The sequence below is a fragment of the Dipodomys merriami genome, unplaced genomic scaffold (genome assembly GCF_024711535.1).
Source record: "Dipodomys merriami isolate MVZ:Mamm:240054 unplaced genomic scaffold, mDipMer1.0.p SCAF_365, whole genome shotgun sequence".
Classification (NCBI taxonomy): domain Eukaryota; kingdom Metazoa; phylum Chordata; class Mammalia; order Rodentia; family Heteromyidae; genus Dipodomys; species Dipodomys merriami.
This window is the reverse complement of record NW_027205215.1, coordinates 76,941-96,481: the sequence shown is the minus strand read 5'-3', so window position 1 is coordinate 96,481 and position 19,541 is coordinate 76,941. Positions and strand designations below refer to the sequence as shown.

The 19,541-nt window shown below is 38.2% G+C and overlaps 1 protein-coding gene across 1 annotated transcript in view; it reads left to right on the top strand.

Moving 5' to 3' along the window:
- Positions 1 to 19,541, top strand: part of LOC138804439 (zinc transporter 7) — a 57,414-nt gene that overhangs the window by 15,013 nt on the left and 22,860 nt on the right. The window contains exons 7-8 of the mRNA XM_069988689.1: positions 4,475 to 4,525; positions 6,212 to 6,347. Of these exons, the coding sequence (XP_069844790.1) occupies positions 4,475 to 4,525; positions 6,212 to 6,347 (187 nt within the window). The remainder of the gene's footprint in view (positions 1 to 4,474; positions 4,526 to 6,211; positions 6,348 to 19,541) is intronic.

Sequence of the window (19,541 nt, the reverse complement as noted above, 5' to 3'; positions counted from 1 at the left end):
GATCATAGGGGAGATCTATGTGAAGTCTTTTGAGGAACCTCCATACTGCTTTCCAAAGTGGTTGAACAAGTTTACATTCCCACCAACAATGGAGTAAGGTTCCTTTCTGTCCACATCCCCTCCAGCATCTGTTGTTGTTAGAGTTCTTGATTTTTGCTGTTCTAACTGGAGTGAGGTGATATCTCAATGTTGTTTTGATTTGCATTTCTTTTATGGCTAGGGATGTTGAACATTTCTTCATGTGTCTATTGGCCATCCTTCTTTCTTCTTCAGAGAAGCTTCTCTTTAAGTCTTTCGCCCACTTATTTATTGGGCAGTTGTTTCTTTGAGGATTTGTTGTTGGGTGGTTTAATTTTTTGAGTTCCAAGTATATTTTAGATATGAGACCCTTGTCCGTTGTATGGCTAGTAAAGATCTTCTCCCAATCGGTGGGTTTTCTATTGATCTTGCCAGCTATGTCATTTGCCCTGCAGAAGCTCTGCAATCTTATGCAATCCCATTTGTCCAACCTTTCTTTGATTTGTTGTGCTTCCGGGTCTCTATTCAGAAAATTTCGACCTGAGCCAAGGAGACCTAGGGTTTCTCCTATTCCATCCTGTAATGTTTTCAGAGTGTCTGCTTTGAGTTCAAGGTCTTTGATCCATTTGGATGTTTATGTATTTTTAAAGAATCTTTTTTTTGGTATACCATATATGATACGTTAGAATGAAAGTTCTACATCATTGTGTGGACTCTGCCTTAGTGATTTGAGAGCCACTATCACCTATTCAAAACCATAGAAGCAATTAAAGATCCTCCATCCTGTTTCTCCTTTAACTCTTAGTTTATTGCAGAGTTTTATAATAATAGAGTATATTTGTAATTAGCCGAACTACAAAGTCTGTCAAAATAATTCTGTCTCAGATTTTTATATATGGATATTAGCCATAAAAGACAACATTTAATTTGAAATATATATATATATATATATTTATATATATATATATATATAACAATTAGGTATATGTATAATAATTAGATTTTTAAAAAATATTTTATAAATAAATAATACTCATTGGCCTAAAAAACAGATTTTGACATCAGTTTTTCACCATTACAAATAAAATACTAAGCTTTCTACTGTTCCAGCAGTTTCAGTCAATTCTTTGAATACCTTCAACATTATGTTCCACAAGTTTAGTGATCTATCATCAAACTTTTTAAGGAGATTGATTAATTGAGACTTCCAGTAACTAATGGCTACATTGTATTGAAAGCTAAGAATTAGAAACTACGTTGCCTATGAAAGGATTTGCTGACTATCATCATTTCAAGTGGTGCCTTTTATGTTGCCCTGGGCTTTTTTTGTACTTCTTGAGCTATGCAAGGTAGTAAGATTCTGTATAGCTAAAAGACAGAAGAATCAGTCTATCCTTTAGGTATTCTCAGGCCAGTCGGTTTTAGAAAATTCTGCTTTTGAATTTGATGAACTAGAATTTGGGTCCCTTTTATGTGTGGAATACTTTACTCCTTAACCAAACTCTGAACAGTTCTTGGATTTAGTGGAATGCTTCCAAAATGTGCAACATAGCATGATTATATAACTCTAGAACCAGCCTCAAGGGAATTTCAACTCATTGTTGATGACATTCAACATAGAATTGAAGTTGAAAGGACAAAGAAGTCATAAATTAGTGAAATTAGTTTGCATTGTCTTTCTCCTTAAAAAGACTACACGTTTCTTGAAAATAAGAACTATGTCTTATTGATCTTTGTTTTAACACGATTCTAGCCTAGTCCTGGCATATAGATCAATTCATTAAACATTGTGTTTATTACTGTGTATATATCCTTTATGTGCTATTTTTACTGTCTTGCTGTGATCATTTTCAACCCTTAACTAAGCAAACCCAGGATGAGTGTGCACTGAATGCTTTCTGATTTTTTTTTTTGAGTATTTGTATAGGCTTTCCCAGTTGAGCATCCTGAATACAAACTCTAAAATGCTTCAAAAGCTGAACTTTGAATATTAAATAGTCTCAGATTTTTCAGCAACTTGAATTCTAGATAAAGGATGCTTAGCCTATAGTTTAAAAAGGATTTATATCTGATTTTGATTTTTAGAATAACTTGGTAGAGATATAGACAGGAAAGTTTTTGTTTTGCTTTTTTTAAAAAAATCACTAGAAAAGCCAGTCTCTGTTTAACTTTTAGCACAAATACTACGCACGTGTGTGCACACACACACATACACACACATATGTAGACTGGGAGCAAATATCATTTTATATGCATTTGTTGAAAAATAAACATTCATAATAGCCTGAAACTATTCCAGTAGCCACCATTCTAATAAGCAATATTGATCATTAGTAGGTGTTTGTTTTTTCCTCCCTCCCTACTAGATGTTTTGAATGTGCAATATGTTGCCAGGAATATTCTAAGTATTTTACATGTGTTAACTTAAAAAATTTCCTCATGGACTAATGAGGTAGATAAAGCTATTGATCTCATTACTAGGGCACAAAGAAACCACAGTAATGGAAAATTTAGGGTCTGAACATGGGGTTGCAGTCCTTAAAATTTGTGCTGTTAGCGGTTCTGCCTTCAGTTTTCTGTAAGTGCACCATGGGACTCTCTGTAATAGAGCCATGATTTCCTTTCATCCAGAAGAGACAGATAGTCTCACTGGGAAATACTATGAACTCTACATTTATTGGAATGCTGCACTGTGAGTAAAGCTGTCTTCAAAAATGAATGAATAAATAAATAAAATAAAGCCACTCAAATTCAATAATGTAAGCAGAAAGATGTATTAATTGCTCTTAATGAGTTAGTAGAATGTGGGACCTGTTCCTCATGGCACCTGGGGATCTGGGCTCTTTCCCATCTATGGAATTCCCACACTTGGTTTCACACAGCCTTCTCTGTAGATCCCCAAGCTGTACATTCTTGGGAGCCTTGGAGTGGCTTACAGCTCATGTACACCTTGGTCCACAGCTCTGCCACACTCTGGCACTTGACTGGAGGTGTCTAGGGACTTCTGGTTAGCTGTGTACCTGAGAGAAAGAAAGCAGTGACTTTGCCAATCCAAAAATAAGATATGTAACTAAGAAGATGATTAGATTTGCAAAGTTGGGAATTAGGTTTTTTTTTGTTTTGTTTTCGTTTTTCTTTTTTGGGTCCAGTTGTGGGGCCTGAACCATTTGGGCCTGGGCGCTGTCCCTCCACTCTTCAGCTCAAGGCTAGTACTCTACCACTTGAGCCACTGCACCACTTCCGGCTCTTTTCTTTTTGTTTATGTGGTGCTGAGGAATCGAACCCAGGGCCTCATGTATGCAAGGCAAGTGTTCTACCACTGAGCCACCTTCCCAGCCCGAATTAGGTTGTTTTATATAACTTCCAGTATAATAGACTAGCACTTTCAAAATACTGATGTCAAGAAGTTTATCTAGATCTAGCTATAGACAGCAATGTGTGCCTTGATAGAGAACTGAATTTTTACAGTAGTTGTACTTGTTGCTGTCTTTTGATGCCATTGCATGGTACAGTCTTATGTTTTTTTCTAGTTCTTTTATAATGTTCCAGAACCCAGGTACATGCTCTGTCAGTGCTGCAGTGATGAGATTTTACTGGTCAGCTCTTTGGTACCATCAGTGAAAAACTATTGACTACAGGCAGGCATTCTTAGTCCTTATCAAAAACCTTGTCTGTCCTGATAATCCCTTCTTGGGTGGGGAATCTTTTTCTTGCCAGAGGCCATTTGGATATATGTATAACATCATTATGAACCATAACCAATTATCAGTAAAGGCAGATGGACTATGCATAGCCAGTGAGAAACACAGTGTCCCTCCTGTCATGACTTCAAGGGCCTTAGATGGCCTGCAAGTTCCCCACGCCTGCTTAACCAAAAATGTTGCTCATCTTTAGCTTGTTTACTGATGTTTTCTGCTTCAGTGTAAAGAGGTCTAGTAACTTTCACTGCATTTAAGTATGGAAATGATGGTATTTTTCACTTTTCTCTCATAAAGGTAAGGTTGTAACAAGAGTTTTTCTCTCATCTGTGTAGAAGATGTTCCCTATCCACATAGAAACTATTAGAAAAGTACTGTTTGTTCACTGTATTCGTTACCCTGGTTCCTATCCTGGATCTCTTACAACGTCAGTAGTAAATCGAATCTTCTCAGACTTTTCCAATTGCAGAAGAACATATTTTACTAGCAAGTTTGCATTCTGTTTTGAGTTTCTCATGCTTCTTAAAGAGTTTCTTAATTCAGTAATTTCCAAAATACATTTAAAAATTACCATTACTAAACTTACCTCTATTAATTATTTTACTAAACTTTAAAAATAATTTTGTAGGTCTGATGTGGCCACATAGTCACACATCCTTCATGATACATTTAAATGAAAAGGACTCTGAATGAATGGCAAAACAAATTGAATCAAGAGTTGAATACATTTTAAAATAATTTAACTTAATTCTCTACAGATGGTCCTTCTGTAAAAGAAACAACAGGACCCAGTAGACAGATTTTACAAGGTAAGACAAGCTATTTGTGTATTTTATAATTGTATGGATCCAGTTCTATAAGTTTTAGTTGTCTTAAATGTTTAAGAAAATTACATAATCTACATTTTAAAGTGTTGGCCTCCTTAGTGATTATTCTCTATATGCCCTATTAGGTAAGTCAGCCAATATTCCTTTGTCCCTTGGTTTTTTCCTCATATTTAGTATATAAATATCCAGGCCCATGGCTCTAGTAACACTGAGCTAATACATTTGATGTTGTTGCATCATTACTCTTCTCCCATCAATAACATTCAATATGTTCCTATTCTGTGGGGAAGTTTAGAGCTAACAAGTGAAGTACAAGCTGGGTGCTGGTGGCTCACACCTATAATCCTAGCTATTCAGGAGGCTGAGATCTGAGGATCACAGTTCAAAGCCAGACTGCACAGGAAAGTCCGTGAGATTCTTATCTCCAATTAACCACCAGAAAACCGGAAGAGGTGCTTCCAGGTTTTCCTGAAGAGGTTTATTTTGTCTTCTAGACACTATTTTCCATTTATAAAATTTACAGAATTGTTTTAGAACAGTTTTAGTTGAAATAATGATTTTAGATGCAGCTATGTCAAAGCTATAATTTAGTTCTAATTTTTTTTTTAACTTTTGAAAATCACAGGTGATAGGAAAGGAAGTTAAATATGGCCTCCTGTTGTCTTTTATACAAGCTGTTAGGAGAATAACTTTAGTGGCCTTAGGAAATTCTAGTCCCAGATGGTAATGATTTTAGTCACCAGCAGAGGGTGCTATGTGTATTGTATATTTGGAATTACAAATTTGAGCTTTTTTTTTTTTTTTTTAGTTGAATGCTATTACTTCCCCAAAGACATTATTTTATTTAACTTTTGTACTTTTTTCAGTCAAACGTTTACAAGAATTGTAAAAAACAGTTTGATTCTGGGCTGGAAAGGTGGCTCAGTGGTAGAGTGCTTTGCCTCACATATATACATAAGGCCTGAGGTTTGATTCCTCAGCACCACATAAGCAGAAAAGGCCAGAAGTGGCACTGTGGCTCAAGTGGTTGAATGCTAGCTTTGAGCTGAAGAGCTGAGGGACAGCGTCCAGGCTCAGAGTTCAAGCCCCACAACCAACAATAAAACAAAACAAAAACAACAACAACAACAAAAAAGTTGTTTCTGTACTTCATTTGATAATACTACTATTTATTGAGAGCAAGTATACCAGATGTTGTAATATCAATATTCTGGAGGCTCAGAAAGGAGGATGGCAAATTTGAGGTCATTCTGGGCTACATAGCAAGCTATTCTCACTGAGGCTGTAGGACTATATTATGAGATCCTATCTCAACAACAATATGAAAGAAGAAACAGAGGCAAGAAGGGGGAGAGAGAAAGAGGGAAGAAGAGAGGGAGGGAAAAAAGGAAGTAGGCAGGGAAGAAGGAAGAAAGAAGGAAGGAATGCAAATATAACTTACCATTTAGATTCAAAGCCCTGTTGATTGATAAATGAAAAGATTATTTAGGTTCTGAAATTGTTATTGTCTTGTTATGTAACTATTAAGCAGTGTATATACTTAGGGGTTTTTCAAATCAATATCTCGTTTTCTATATATGAAATTGAGTACAGTTCTAGGAAATACTGCCATTTTAATTTGCACAGATGTTAGATACCATGTTTACTTCTGTCCTGCTTTCCCCGTAGGTGTATTTTTACACATCTTGGCAGATACACTTGGGAGTATTGGTGTCATTGCTTCTGCTATCATGATGCAGAATTTTGGTTTGATGATAGCAGATCCTATCTGTTCAATCCTCATAGCCATGCTTATTGTTGTAAGGTAAGTGCTGCACTGTGTTACTTCCAACTATAAGGCAGAGAGAGGCAGTAAATCTACGACCTAAATTATAGGTCTAAAATACCAACAAGGATATTGTTTTCCCTTTGATCCTTAAGAAGTTCTTAGTAGATTCTCTTGTATCTTAATATTTTTTCTGTGTTTCTCATTTATTTTTTTCTTGGAGGTAGATATTCCTTTTTGCTATTTGGTAGTTAAGTTTTTCATCATAATTCAAATTAGCAGTCATTTTTTTAAATCTGACACTGTAGTGTAAAGCATTGGACATGTAAAATGCATTAATTACAGTTAGAATGTTACAGTTAACATCTAAATCTAGATATCCATGTCTATAGGTATCTCTCAGATTATCAAATGCAAGTAGAAAGTCTTATCTACTAGAACTATTTTTAAAGTCACAATTATGTTGCAGAAATCTCATAAAAGTTTTTGCTGAGATAAATTTATGTCCAGCCTTCCCCCTCATTGAGATGATATGGTTCTTTTTTTAAATTTTTTATTGTGAAAATATTGTACAGAAGGGCAAGATAATGAGTACATTTCTGATCAAGCATTGTAGCCTCCTTTGTTTCCCCTTCCCATCCCTTCCCATCCTCCCCCTCACCCCCCACCCAATCCTCCTCGCCCTCCCCCTGCTCCCCTATAACCCCTGCTTTCACTGTATTTGATGTTGGTATAATTTGTGGAGGGGAAGGGGAAAAACAAATCGTTTAAATAGGGATACAGGTGGACCCGTTGCAACAATGAGATATAAAAGTCGTTATGTCGAAAATGAAATGGTTCTTGAAGGTGCATCTTATTCTTAACTCTTTACCGTGTCATTGCCTGACACAATGCTGTTTTGTGTGTTTGTGTATGTATGTGTGTAGGTGTGTAAATTCTCGTAATTGCTGAATTTGATCATGTAGTTAGTTTCATTGGAGTTTCTTTTATCCTGGGATATTTTTGAAAGAATAATAAGATTATTTGTAAGTGTTCCTTTATTTGACTATCTTTAGTTTCTTAGAAATTTGCATAGTATGTCTTAATCAGAGTGTTCTTATTTTTCCATATGACTTTATTCAGTAAAATTTTCTTTGTAATGATAACCAAGACAAATAGAGGTCATATTATTTTTTTTAATAGCTCATAGTTGAGAAGGGTGATTGTAATAGAGTGTGATAAAATTCTAATGTTAAAACCAGTCATAAATGGAGAGGTTCAAGGTTCGGCCCAAAAGTAAAGAGTTTAAACATTTAGGTGACTTTTAAATTTCTTAATGTTATTTGTACAAGGAAGCACCTCTGTTATAGGTGTTTCTAAAGGCTAGAAGGCCTTTTCTTCATCTTGGAAATCTTACTCCATTGACTAAGTTCAGCATGGATGGTTCATATTCTAGAAAGCTTGACTCCTTTTGTATTCATTTGTTTTGTTATGTATTATAGTCTTAGTCTAATACTTCTTAAGAGTAGCATCTCAGCATTTACTTTTCTTTGTCACCACTATTATATCTTGTTTGGATAACTGACAACCTCCAAGTTGACCTATCTCTCTCCCTCTAGACTTTTCCCAGTGGCTCAGGTGATATTTCTCTGATGAAGAGTATGTGACATATAAAATGATCTTGCTTTAAATTAGTTCTTGCCTATTCCCCTGAGTATAAAGTCAGTCTTGAGGCTCTCAATTCTGGCTCTTCAGTTCCCTAAGTGTGTATGAGTTCTCTAGTTTCCAGGCTTTGCTCATGTTTCCTCTGTCCCAAACCATGTTACATTTCATGCATCTTCACCCCTTCTTCCCCCCCCAACTCAAGCCTTTCAATCTTTCAGATCAGATTTAATTTAAATGGTTCCTATTTAGGAAATATCTCCTAATTCTCTCTCTCCCAGGTGAGGTGAAGTACAACCATTTCACACCTATCATATACAGAGAGTCAGGGTAATTGCCTCTGTCATGCTCACTCTTTTTTTTTTTTGGGTCCGGTCGTGGGGCCTGAACTCTGGGCCTGGGTGCTGTCCCTCAGCCCAAGGCTAGCGCTCTACCACTTGAGCCACAGCGCCACTTCTGGCTTTTTCCTTTTTGCTTATGTGGTACTGAGGAATTGAACCCAGGGCCTCATGCATGCAAGGCAAGCACTCTACCACTGAGCCACCTTCCCAGCCCCTCTGTCATGCTCTCTGAAGCAAACCGTTCCATTGTTTAACAGTGATCATCTAATTCTGCCTGGAAAAAAAAGTTGACACACTAACCTTGAATCAGAATAAAAGTGGTTTTTTCTTTTTTAACCAATCTCCAAATTACTTGAAGTTCTAAGTAACAGATTTATTTAGTTCTATACTTATTTATGTCACAAAGATAATGAATGAATACAACACAGGATTTTTAAAAAATCAAAATATATTCCATTTTTTAAAAACATGCACAAATCATTTCTAGCAAATACATTAGTAAGTATACATTTCTAGCCAGGGTCTGAGATAGACAAGATCCTTCCTGTTTTAATCTTATATGATACGGGAAAGATAGAGAATCAAATTAATAAATAAACCATTCAAATATCAGTCATTTGTGCAAAGCTAAAATAGGATAAAGAGATGGTATGTAAGTTGTCACTTTACATTTGAAGGAGTCTTTAAGCTGAGATCTAAATGTCACAGGAAAGCCTGATGAAAGAAAATATTTCTAGTCTAAAAGGCCAGCATAAACTTCTTGCACTGAAAACAACTTTGGCACAGAAAAGAGGCCAGAATTGCTGAGATAAAGTTGGAGAAATAGGCCAGGAATAGTCACCCAGGGCTTAGAGTTTGGATTTTATTTTCCAATCATTGCAGTGGGAAATCATAAAGGAGTGACAATATTTTTAAAATCCTTTTTACTAAAGTGGGGGGAAGATTATACATACAACCAGAGCAGGTAGAAAGTTATTACCATGACTAAGTAAGAAGCCATGGTCATTTGATCTAAGGTAATAATCTAACCTAGGATGTAGAGGGAGACAGGGATAAAGTTAGCAAAGTCTCTGAGTAGAGCTAGCAAGATTTGCTCATGGTATGAGTGCATGGTCAGGGCTGAATGAACAAGGAAAAGCACAATGCTTCCTAGAGATTTCACCTGGCTGAATTGAAGTTTTTTTTTTTTTTTTTCTGGGCCCGGTCGTGGGGCCTGAACTCTGGGCCTGGGCGCTGTCCCTCAGCTCTTCAGCTCAAGGCTAGCGCTCTACCACTTGAGCCACAGTGCCACTTCCGGGTTTTTTTTTTCTTTTTGCTTTATGTGGTGCTGAGGAATCGAACCCAGGGCCTCAGGTATGCAAGGCAAGCGCTCTACCACTGAGCCAACTTCCCAGCCCTGAAGGAGTTTTGTGTGTGTGTGTGTGGGGGGGGATGGGGGGTCCGATCATGGGGCTGAACTCTGGGCCTGGGTACTGTCCCTCAGCTCTTTAGCTAAAAGCTAGCGCTCTACCACTTGAGCCACAGTGCCACTTCCAGCTTTTTCTGCTTATGTGGTGCTGAGGAATTGAACCCAGGGCCTCATGAATGTGAGGTAAGCACTCTACCACTGAGCCACCTTCCTAGCCCCTGTTTTTTGTTTTTTCTTTTAAAGATCACCTTCTTTATTTCATTGACCATTCTTGTCTTTTTTTTTTTTTGTCGGTTGTGGGACTTGAACTTTGGACCTGAGCGCTGTCCTTGAGCTCTTTAGCTCAAGGCAAGTGCTCTAGCCACTTCAAGAAGGAGGTTTTGTTGAAAGAGAAAAGGCTAGGAGAAATGTTTTTCAGAGTTGACTCCAGATCAGAAGTTCTGTTTAATGGTTGTAATTTTGGGATTTCTCAATAGATACTTATGTGGAAATTTCAAGGAGGTGTATGAGTATTCAAAAATGGAATTCTTGGTAGTGGTCAGCTAACCGTAAGACCAAACCAACAGTATAAAGTTTCCAACTGTATGAATGCATTACTCCCATTTCTCCCATTTACTTGGAAAATACCCCTTGATATGGTACTATTCCTTCCAAAATAGTGCTAGTCACAGCTAGCAAACAGCCAACATTTAGCTTCCAGTGGCAAAACCTATTCGTTATCTTTGTTTAGATCTTACTGACCAAAATGTAGATTTTTTTTTTGGGGGGGGGTCTAGTCGTGGGGCCTGAACTCTGGGCCTGGGCGCTGTCCCTCAGCTCTTCAGCTCAAGGCTAGCGTCTACCACTTGAGCCACAGCACCACTTCTGGCTTTTTTCTTTTTGCTTATGTGGTGCTGAGGAATTGAACCCAGGGCCTTGAGCATGCAAGGCAAGCGCTCTACCACTGACCCACCTTCTCAGCCCCAAAATGTAGATATTTTTATTTTATATATACATATATATGTAATGTGTGTTATATAATTGGATTTCTTTTAATGGTAAGCTTTTAACATTTGTATTATTTGTTCTTTTTATCAGATAACCAAAGTAATACAGGCTAATTGTACAAAAATTCATTGTTGAACTGTATAATTTAGCTATTGAAATGTCTCATAATCCTACCTTCTAGAAAGAATAGATAACTGTAATCTAACTTAAAATTGTTCAACAAATACTGTGGTGTCCACTCTGTACCAGGCACTTAACAACATAGGCAAGGACTTTATCTTCATGGAGCTGACAGCATTACGGGGGTGACAGCCAGTGAAGTAAGTGAATATGCAAATACATAAGTAATGTAATGTCAGTGGGTGAGCAGTGCTATGAAGCAGGGTAGGAGGTGGTGTCTCAGAAGGGCCCGAGAAGTCCCCTGCATGCAGTGACATTTGAACAGATCTGAGTGGAAAGAGCAGGGCATGGATCTGTTAGAGGAAGAGCATTCCTAGTGATCGCTATCATCTATAAATGCTCTGAGGGCTGGGAAGGTGGCTCAGTGGTAGAGCGCTTGTCTTGCATGCATGAGGCCCTGGGTTCGATTCCTCAGCACCACATAAGCAAAAAGAAAAAAGCCGGAAGTGGCGCTGTGGCTCAAGTGGTAGAGTGCTAGCCTTGAGCTGAAGAGCTGAGGGACAGCGCCCAGGCCCAGAGTTCAGGCCCCATGGCCGGACCTAAAAAAAAAAATGCTCTGAGGCAGGAGTCTGCTGGGCTGTGTAGCTGGGGTGAAATGAGCAGAGCAGTGTAGGGCCCGGGTTGGAGTGAAAGATACACATTTGGGCTTCATAAGCTCCCATATGATATTGACAGCCATGAGATTGGGTGGGAAGAGAGAAGAGGACAGAGGACAGCTCTGAGGGAGGTGAGGACAGGAGACAGCAACAAGGAGCAACAAAGTAGAGTAGAGTAAGGAGAAAAGAACAGAGCCACATTGTGTTAGAGGCCCTGTGAAGAAGCATTTCCCTCTGGAAGGGATAATTGGCCCTAGTAACAGCTCCTGGGAATGGTACTTGGCTGACATGACAGACACCACACTCCGAAGAGTGATAAGAATGAAGAGTAGCCCTGTGGAGACTAGGAGGGAGGAGGCGTGACTGGCAACTGCAGTCAGCTGTTGAGCCTTCTGCGGTGCAGGGGAGCTGAGGGATTGCCTGGCAGCCCTGAGGAGGCCGCATGGGGGTTGATGGTCATGAATTTAAAGGGAAAACAGTCCACACCGTTGCAGGGTTTTCTCCAGCCTTCGTTAGCTACTTGGTAAAAGTTAGAGAATTGTTAGAGAATTGGACTGAATAGATTTGGCATTTTTGTCAGGTGAGTACTGACAATGAGAAAGGAGCAAGGTGGAGGCTGTGCTGGGAAAGTAAGATTGGAAGGCTTTTGAAGCAGTGATAGAGTTAGTGGCTTAGCGGTTCTTTAGTGAGAGCTGTGTGATACTGAAGGTAGTGACCTAGAAGTAGGGAGGGCGATTCAGATTCTGAAATGCTTAAAATTGAGTTCTCAGGTCTGAAGTTTAATTCTAGAGATGAGGAAAAAGGTCTTCATGTGGAGGGAAATGGTTGGATGGATTGTCTTTGTGGCTGTTTCAGTCAAGAATAATGAAAGCAGTAGAGATAGACTAATGAACCTGGTGCTTGCTGCAATGACTGCAATGACTGAAGGAGAGCAATGAAGAATTCTAAGGCTGGCATTGCACATAGGGAGAGGGTAGAGTCCTGGGATGGGTGTGGCCTTCAGGAGAGTGGGGAGGTGGGGGAATTGGGACTGGTCTGAAGGGAGTGGGGATAGGTCTCTCACTGTAAGCGCCTGGGCTCCAGGAAGAGTCCCAGGGTGGAACCAGTTTTCCCTACACATTCTCTATATTCAGAGAAGAGGCCGAGGAGTTCACGAAAATTATGCATTTAAAAGCAGCCCGCTTAAAATTAGAGAAATAGTTAGCTTGACACAACTTGGTAACCATGTAGTAAAAGGTGAGGAAGAAATTACCCATAGTTCCCCTGAACTGTTAAATATATGAAATGTTTTTCTTAGAATTCTTCAAGCCTATTCTGAGCATTGTAACATATAATTATAGAAAACATGAAAAATGCTGAAAGTGTTAAGTAAAAGAAAGTCAAGACTATAACATTCAGAAACCGCATAACCACTGTTTACATGGATTCCGTTCATTATGTGAAGGCATGGTTATTAAACATTGTGAGCATCGACAAAATGCTTGATTGTTAAGCTTAACCATCACCAATGCCCTTCAGGCTTTCAGGGGAAGTAGAGCTGTCCAATAGAATAGTCATTATTTTAAAACAAAGTTTGAAGGTGATTTCTAAGGTAGCTCTTCTTAGGAAATTCTGGGTGAAACAAGCTTATACTGTGGTATGCTTATTTTTCCTGGAAAAGCAGATTGACTATAAAATTGAGAATGTAATTTTTTATTTTCTGAAAATATACTTCCTGTCAGAAATTTCAGAATAGTCATTCCTTTACTTCCAGTAGTAAGATAAATTGGAATTGAAAGTGAATTCATAATTTAAAATGATGCCATGTAATGCACCTGTAGCTTTTCTTTTCCACTTTTTTTTCTATGCATGGTGGAAAATAAAAATAAGAACAAAACAGAAATGAGATTTGTTACCACTGTGGTATTTCTGAAGCTTTACTGGATTATTTATTTATCCATCAGTTTTCTGCCATTTACCATGTGTTGCTTCTGTACTTTGACCATAATCATTTGAATATAAAAAGAAAATCTTTGTAACTAAAAGTCTCTTTTTGCTATAAAAAGTTTAAAGTAATATGTTCTTTATCATATTGAAGAAATTGCCCCTAACTTTTTTGAGCCAAATGACACAGGCTTTTAGAGATGCTAAAAATGGCCATAAATAGAGCAAGAAATCTTTAAAAAGCACACTAACAAAAAAGAAATTAGGCATTTGACATTTTAAGTAGTGAGTATTCCTGCATACAGGATTTGAATATCATAATCTTTTTGAAAATTCTTCCTGATTCCTATACTGTTTGTAAGCAGACAGTAATCTTTTTTAGATGCAGGAAGCTACTATATTTTCAAATAGTCATATATGAAAAACAGATTTTTTTTTCAAAACTGTTTTTGGGTGTTCCCTAACAATTTCCGTTGTGGTTTGCCTTTCAAGTGGTTAAATTTACAGACTACTTTTTTTGGGGGGGGGACTAAGGTAGTTTGTCAGAATTGTAACTTGCTGCCTGCATAGGTATATAGAAAAAGCAAACGTACTGGAACATTATTGCATTGTAGTTGTATTTGTAAACCATTATTCAAAGCCATCATAAAACCATTTAAATGCCTCATTTGTACTAATGGATACCAAGCAGCATAGTGGTTGTATAGCAGCCTTTCTCTAGTGGCATTCCTTGAGGATAGGGCCCCATATATCTGGGCATAACCATTAACGTTTTACATCTGAAGCTTGGAAAATACTGATTCTGCATTAGCTTTGGGGTAATTAAGGAAGTCACTCAGATCCTTTCTGGGTTTGATGGTTCGGGTGAGGAACCTTAAGAAAGACCTTGGAAATAGTAGAAGAAGCAGAACCATCAGAGTGATGCTACTGAGAATTTTGAACTTAAGAAATAGTTACGTAAGAATGACATTTAATAATCATTCATGGTTGGAAGCATGGCTCAGTTGGTAGAGCACTAGCCAATGAGCAAGAGTGGCAGATACTGAGTTCAAGTTCCATTCTCAGACCTAAGAAGGAAAAGAAAAGAAAAGAAATAATTAGCAAACATTCAGTAGTTTTCATTGAGCCATCACTTGTTTTATATTCAATACTTTCTTAGGTCCTAGAAGGCTATAATACCATTCAATTTTTACCACTATTAATAAACCACAGGGAGTTGGAGAGAGAGAGAGAGAGAGAGATGGAAAGACAGAGAGTTAGCTCAATTACTATAGTTCAACATAAAAGTTTAGCACTATGATCTCTGACTTGGATGTTCATGATAGAACCTAACTATTTCGCAATGTTTCCTGTGGGAAATGAGGCTTTTTAAACAACCAGCTTAAAAATAACGTGAAAGCTGATTTGTAGGAGTCAATTTAGGTGGAAGGGTTTATTCATAACTGAGAAAAGCACTATATAACAAATCTAAACATTTGTGCAAGCTGAAAAGCAACTAGTGATTCCATCTTCCACTCTGATAGCATTGTTGAAATCCATTTATTTCTTCCTTTTATAACAACACACACACACACACACACACACACACACACACACACACACACACACATACACTCTCTCTCTCTCTCTCTCTCTCTCTCTCTCTCTCTACCTGAGGAACTCCAGAGCAGTAGTATATGAACATCTGGCAAAACCCTGCAAGAGGCTGATTTGTATGCAAATAAAAACAATACAGAGCTGGCTGTGAAAAGTAAACAGGTGTTAGAAGCTAGATCTACATTGTCCCCAAAAGGTCCCTGGCAAAGGCATGGTCCCAAGAATAGTGCTGTTGAGAAGCAGTAAAATCTATAAGGGGTGGGGTTTCTTTCCTGCCTCGTGGCTTTCCAGTAAGTAAGCAGTTTTGCCTTGCCATGCACTTTCCACCCAAGACTGAAACTTCTAAAACCCTGAGCCAAAACAAACCTTTTATCTTTATAAGGTGATTTCTTTTCAGGGTATTTGTTACAGATGGAAAATGAGTTAACACAAGGCCTCAGTGTAAGTATAAATGGTCAGTTGATCAGGCTGCCCTCTTTTAGAACTGATGGTACCTTACTGTGACTTACAAAATAAATCTCTTATGATAAAGAGCTCTGTCATTCACCCCTAATCTGCCTTTCAGACCACAGTTACGTTCCACAGTAGTTCCTGTGTACCACTCCATGGTTAGTTAACTTGTGATTTGTGAGGGATACGCCATACTTTGCTCATAGTGTTCTGATCTCTAGTGCCTTTCTTTCTATCTATTCCTTGTCATTGCTGCTTCTCTAAGGCTCAACTTTAATGCTGATTCTTCCCTGAAGCTTTTCCTCCTATTCCTATTTATTTATACTTCTAAGGTGATAGTATGTCACTGAATATATGTCCCCTCCAGGGCGTTGGAATGTGTCCCTGTATACATGTCCCCTCCAGTGCATTGGAATAGTTCTACTTCATTCAGCTTGGCATCATTTTGCTCTGTTACACTCAGACTTTTGGACCCGTATTTTTTTTTTTTTCAATCAAGTGTGGATTTTTTTTTTTGGGGGGGGGGTCCGGTCATGGGGCCTGAACTCTGAGCCTGGGCTCTGTCCCTCAGCTCTTTAGCTCAAGGCTAGCGCTCTACCACTTGAGCCACAGCGCCACTTCTGGCTTTTTTCCTTTTGCATATGTGGTGCTGAGGAATCGAATCCAGGGCCTCATTCATGCAAGGCAAGCGCTCTACCACTGAGCCACTTTCCCAGCCCTCAAGTGTGGATTTTTTGATGGCTTCCAAATTGTTGTGATTGTCTGATGAAGTACTTCATAGAGTGTTTACACATGATACATTTAGCCTGTTAAAAACTACATTTACTCAGGTGTCTTGGTACATGTTTATAATCCCAGAACTCTGGAGGTGGATGTAAGAGGATCAAAAGTTTTATTTAGCACTTTACCTTGTTCATATGTTCATTGGCCTGCCTAGTATTGCTGGGGAGAAGTTAATGCTAGGAGTTAATAAAACTCTACTACTATCTATAGACTAACCTCATACTCACTATGAAGCTATTCAGTTTGCAAATTTAAATAATTTAGAATACTGAATGCTGTGAATTTTCTATTTGTAGTTTGACTTTGATACTTTTATGAAGACCCCTTCACAATGAAGACTTGTTCATGGAAATACCCACTCTACAGCCTACTTCTCAAAGCTTAGTCTTCATTGTCTACCCAGGTGGTCATATCAGACTATTGAGACAAAGTCCTTTCTGTGAAAGAAAGTCTTGTTTTGCTTTTTAATTAAACAAAAATATGAATACTCATCTCCATGACAACCATCTTACTTTTGACAGCATCACAAATGAAAACCTGCATTCCTTACATAGCATTTTGTAAAGGCACATATTTTAATAACTCCTTTTGGTACTGGCTTTTGAACTCAGTGCCTTTACCACTTGATCCATAACCCCAACCTTAAGAGTTATTAATAACTCTTTAATAATGAAACCAGTGTTTTATACAAATTAGCTTAAATTGGCATCTAGTTTTTCTTTGTTTTTGCTATATGATATATATGACATATTATTACTATCAAATGTGATTTCCTTACTATTGTAGTGAGTAATAGTACTTTATATAAAGTTTCTAAAGTCAACTTTGGTGATAGCTTGAAACATTTTCCAGGGTTTACTTTTTGAAATTAATCCTCCCATTTTCCTCATTAAAAAGAGTTAAAGCTGGGTTCTGGTGACTCACTCCTGTAATTGTAGCTACCCAGTAGGCTGAGGCCTGAGGATGGAAGTTTGAAGCCAGATGGGGCAGGAACGTCTGTGAGACTCATCTCCAATTAATACACACACACACACACACACACACACACACACACGCACACGCACACGCACACGCACACGCTCATACGCATGCAAACAAGCACGTGAAGTGGACCTGAAGTGGTAGAATGCTAACCTTAAGCACAAAAGCTCAGGGATAGCACCTACCCCCTGAATTCAAGCCTCCTTCCCTCAAAAAGTTAATATGTAAGTTAATTGCATTGCAGGAGATACAGGCTTTTACTGTTGTTTGACAAAGGTTTTAGGGAACTTCTCTCAGTAGTGCTATATTCTTCATGAATATTTGGCAGGTAGCAGAGGAGAGATAATACCATGCTGGTTTACAGTGTATCTGAACCCAGAAAATCCTTATGTGGGCCAGGGTACCTTGTGTCTCCTCACTGTTTGCCTTTAGGAGACAGGGAAGGTATAAGACTGTGCCACAGGTTTATGCTGTTTTCATTAAAGGCTTATAAAAAAGCAGTTGCTCATTTTTTTTTCCTTTTTGTGCTACCCCACAATTTATACCCTGGCCCAGTCTAGGCTACAGACTTAACTGAGATGCAGGGTTATTTTGCAAGCTTATATGGTTGTTTGCAGAAATAATTGACTTAGAGATACACAAGTCATAGTATCATAGTAGTTTTACACCTTCTATAGCAGCAGAGCCTCCCGCCTCAGGGAAGGCTCCAGTCCCTTCTTTGTTTAACTCAGACTTGCCAAGCATAAGTTCTCACTTGAGTGATTAAAAATCAACTGACTTGGGACCTATATTATACTTACAAATTCCCTTTACTTTTGATATTCTCTGTTGGATAGAAAGCAGTCACAAGGTCTTCCTATACTTAAGGGTGAGGAATTGCATAGGTGAGTGACCCGTGGGGGTCACTTTAAGCTATGTTACCTGCGCCTTATGTTTCTCCTCTGTGTTCTGCAAGCCTACCTAGCCCAGAACCTGCAAGAGATGAGTTTGTGGGGCAGCATGGAATGAGGGCGGTAGATGGCATGTGGGGGTATGAGTGGATGACAAACTTGGGCTGCTTCTTTCTCATGGTTTGTCTTAACTTGCGCTGTGTTTACTATACATAACAGAAATTTATTCTTGCCTCATTTTTGCCAAGTTATTTGTATTTTGTGGACCTCTTTTCTTTTCTTTTTTTCCAGCCCCCTTCATTAATTGCATCGTCTCAACTGTTTTAAGAGTTTCAAAATCTATTGGTGGTAGAGGTTTAGTAAATCAATAAACCACACATTAACATTTCAGAACGCCACGTGCTTCTGCCTTGGTTAAGTCTTTCTCACGTGTGGTGCAATGCAGCTCTGTTTATTGGAGGTTCTTTCTTGGGGGGATGGAAACGCTTGACTCTTTTGGTGTTGTGCTCTTTGTATTAACAGCGTGGAAGTCACCTAAGTGTGGGTTATTCTATATTCCAATAGTTTTCCATTAGCATTTGAACACCTTAAGTGGATATTAATAAATGCCATGACTACACCTTGAGGAGGTACCTGTGATGAGATAATGCAGGTGTGCACAAGCCGTTCCTCTCTGCCTTGACTCACCAACTCAGATGTAACTTTGTTAGAGAACAAGCTGTCTTAACCTTGCTGAGGCTGATTCTACTATTTTCTTAAGATTATTTAAGGATGTTGTGAAGACCAAATTAGAACGTTTTTATGCAATCACTTTAAAAGCTATTAAGTGCTATCTAAAAGAAAAATCTTATGAACTCTTTACTAATTTGACATTTCACTGGTATTTTTGTTCCAAAGACCAGTTGCATTGGGTGTTACTGCTAAGTTTCAGAAGCTTAAGGAAAAGGGCAACTCTTTTATGCCTTTGGCTCCGAGTTCTAGGTTGTCTCAAGGTATCCAACTGTCCTCCTTACAGAGTAAAGTACATAGTCTGTAAATACGCATTGATTTAAAAAGGAAATTACATTCATAGATGATAGACTTTAGATGATCTGTTCTTTGCTAGGTTTATAAAATTCTAGCTTATATCTGAATATTTTTAGTCATTATTCATCATCATGCATAAACCATTTTTTCTGCAAATGTGACTGCATATTTACTTTAAATGTAGATTGCATTAAAATTACAGGCTAGTTTTCTTTGGCTTTTTTTCCACTAAAGTTTTTGAGTGTATTTAATATATAACTTAGTCCTTATATTTTAGTTGTTATTATAAAAAGGACATTTTCTTTTTCCTTTTACAGTTATTGATTGTAAGAGTGCTATGTAGTCAAGCACAGCAGCTCACACCTATAATCCTAGCCTCTTGCAGGTTTGAGTTCAAGTCCAGCCCAGGAATGAAGTTTAAAGGACTTCTC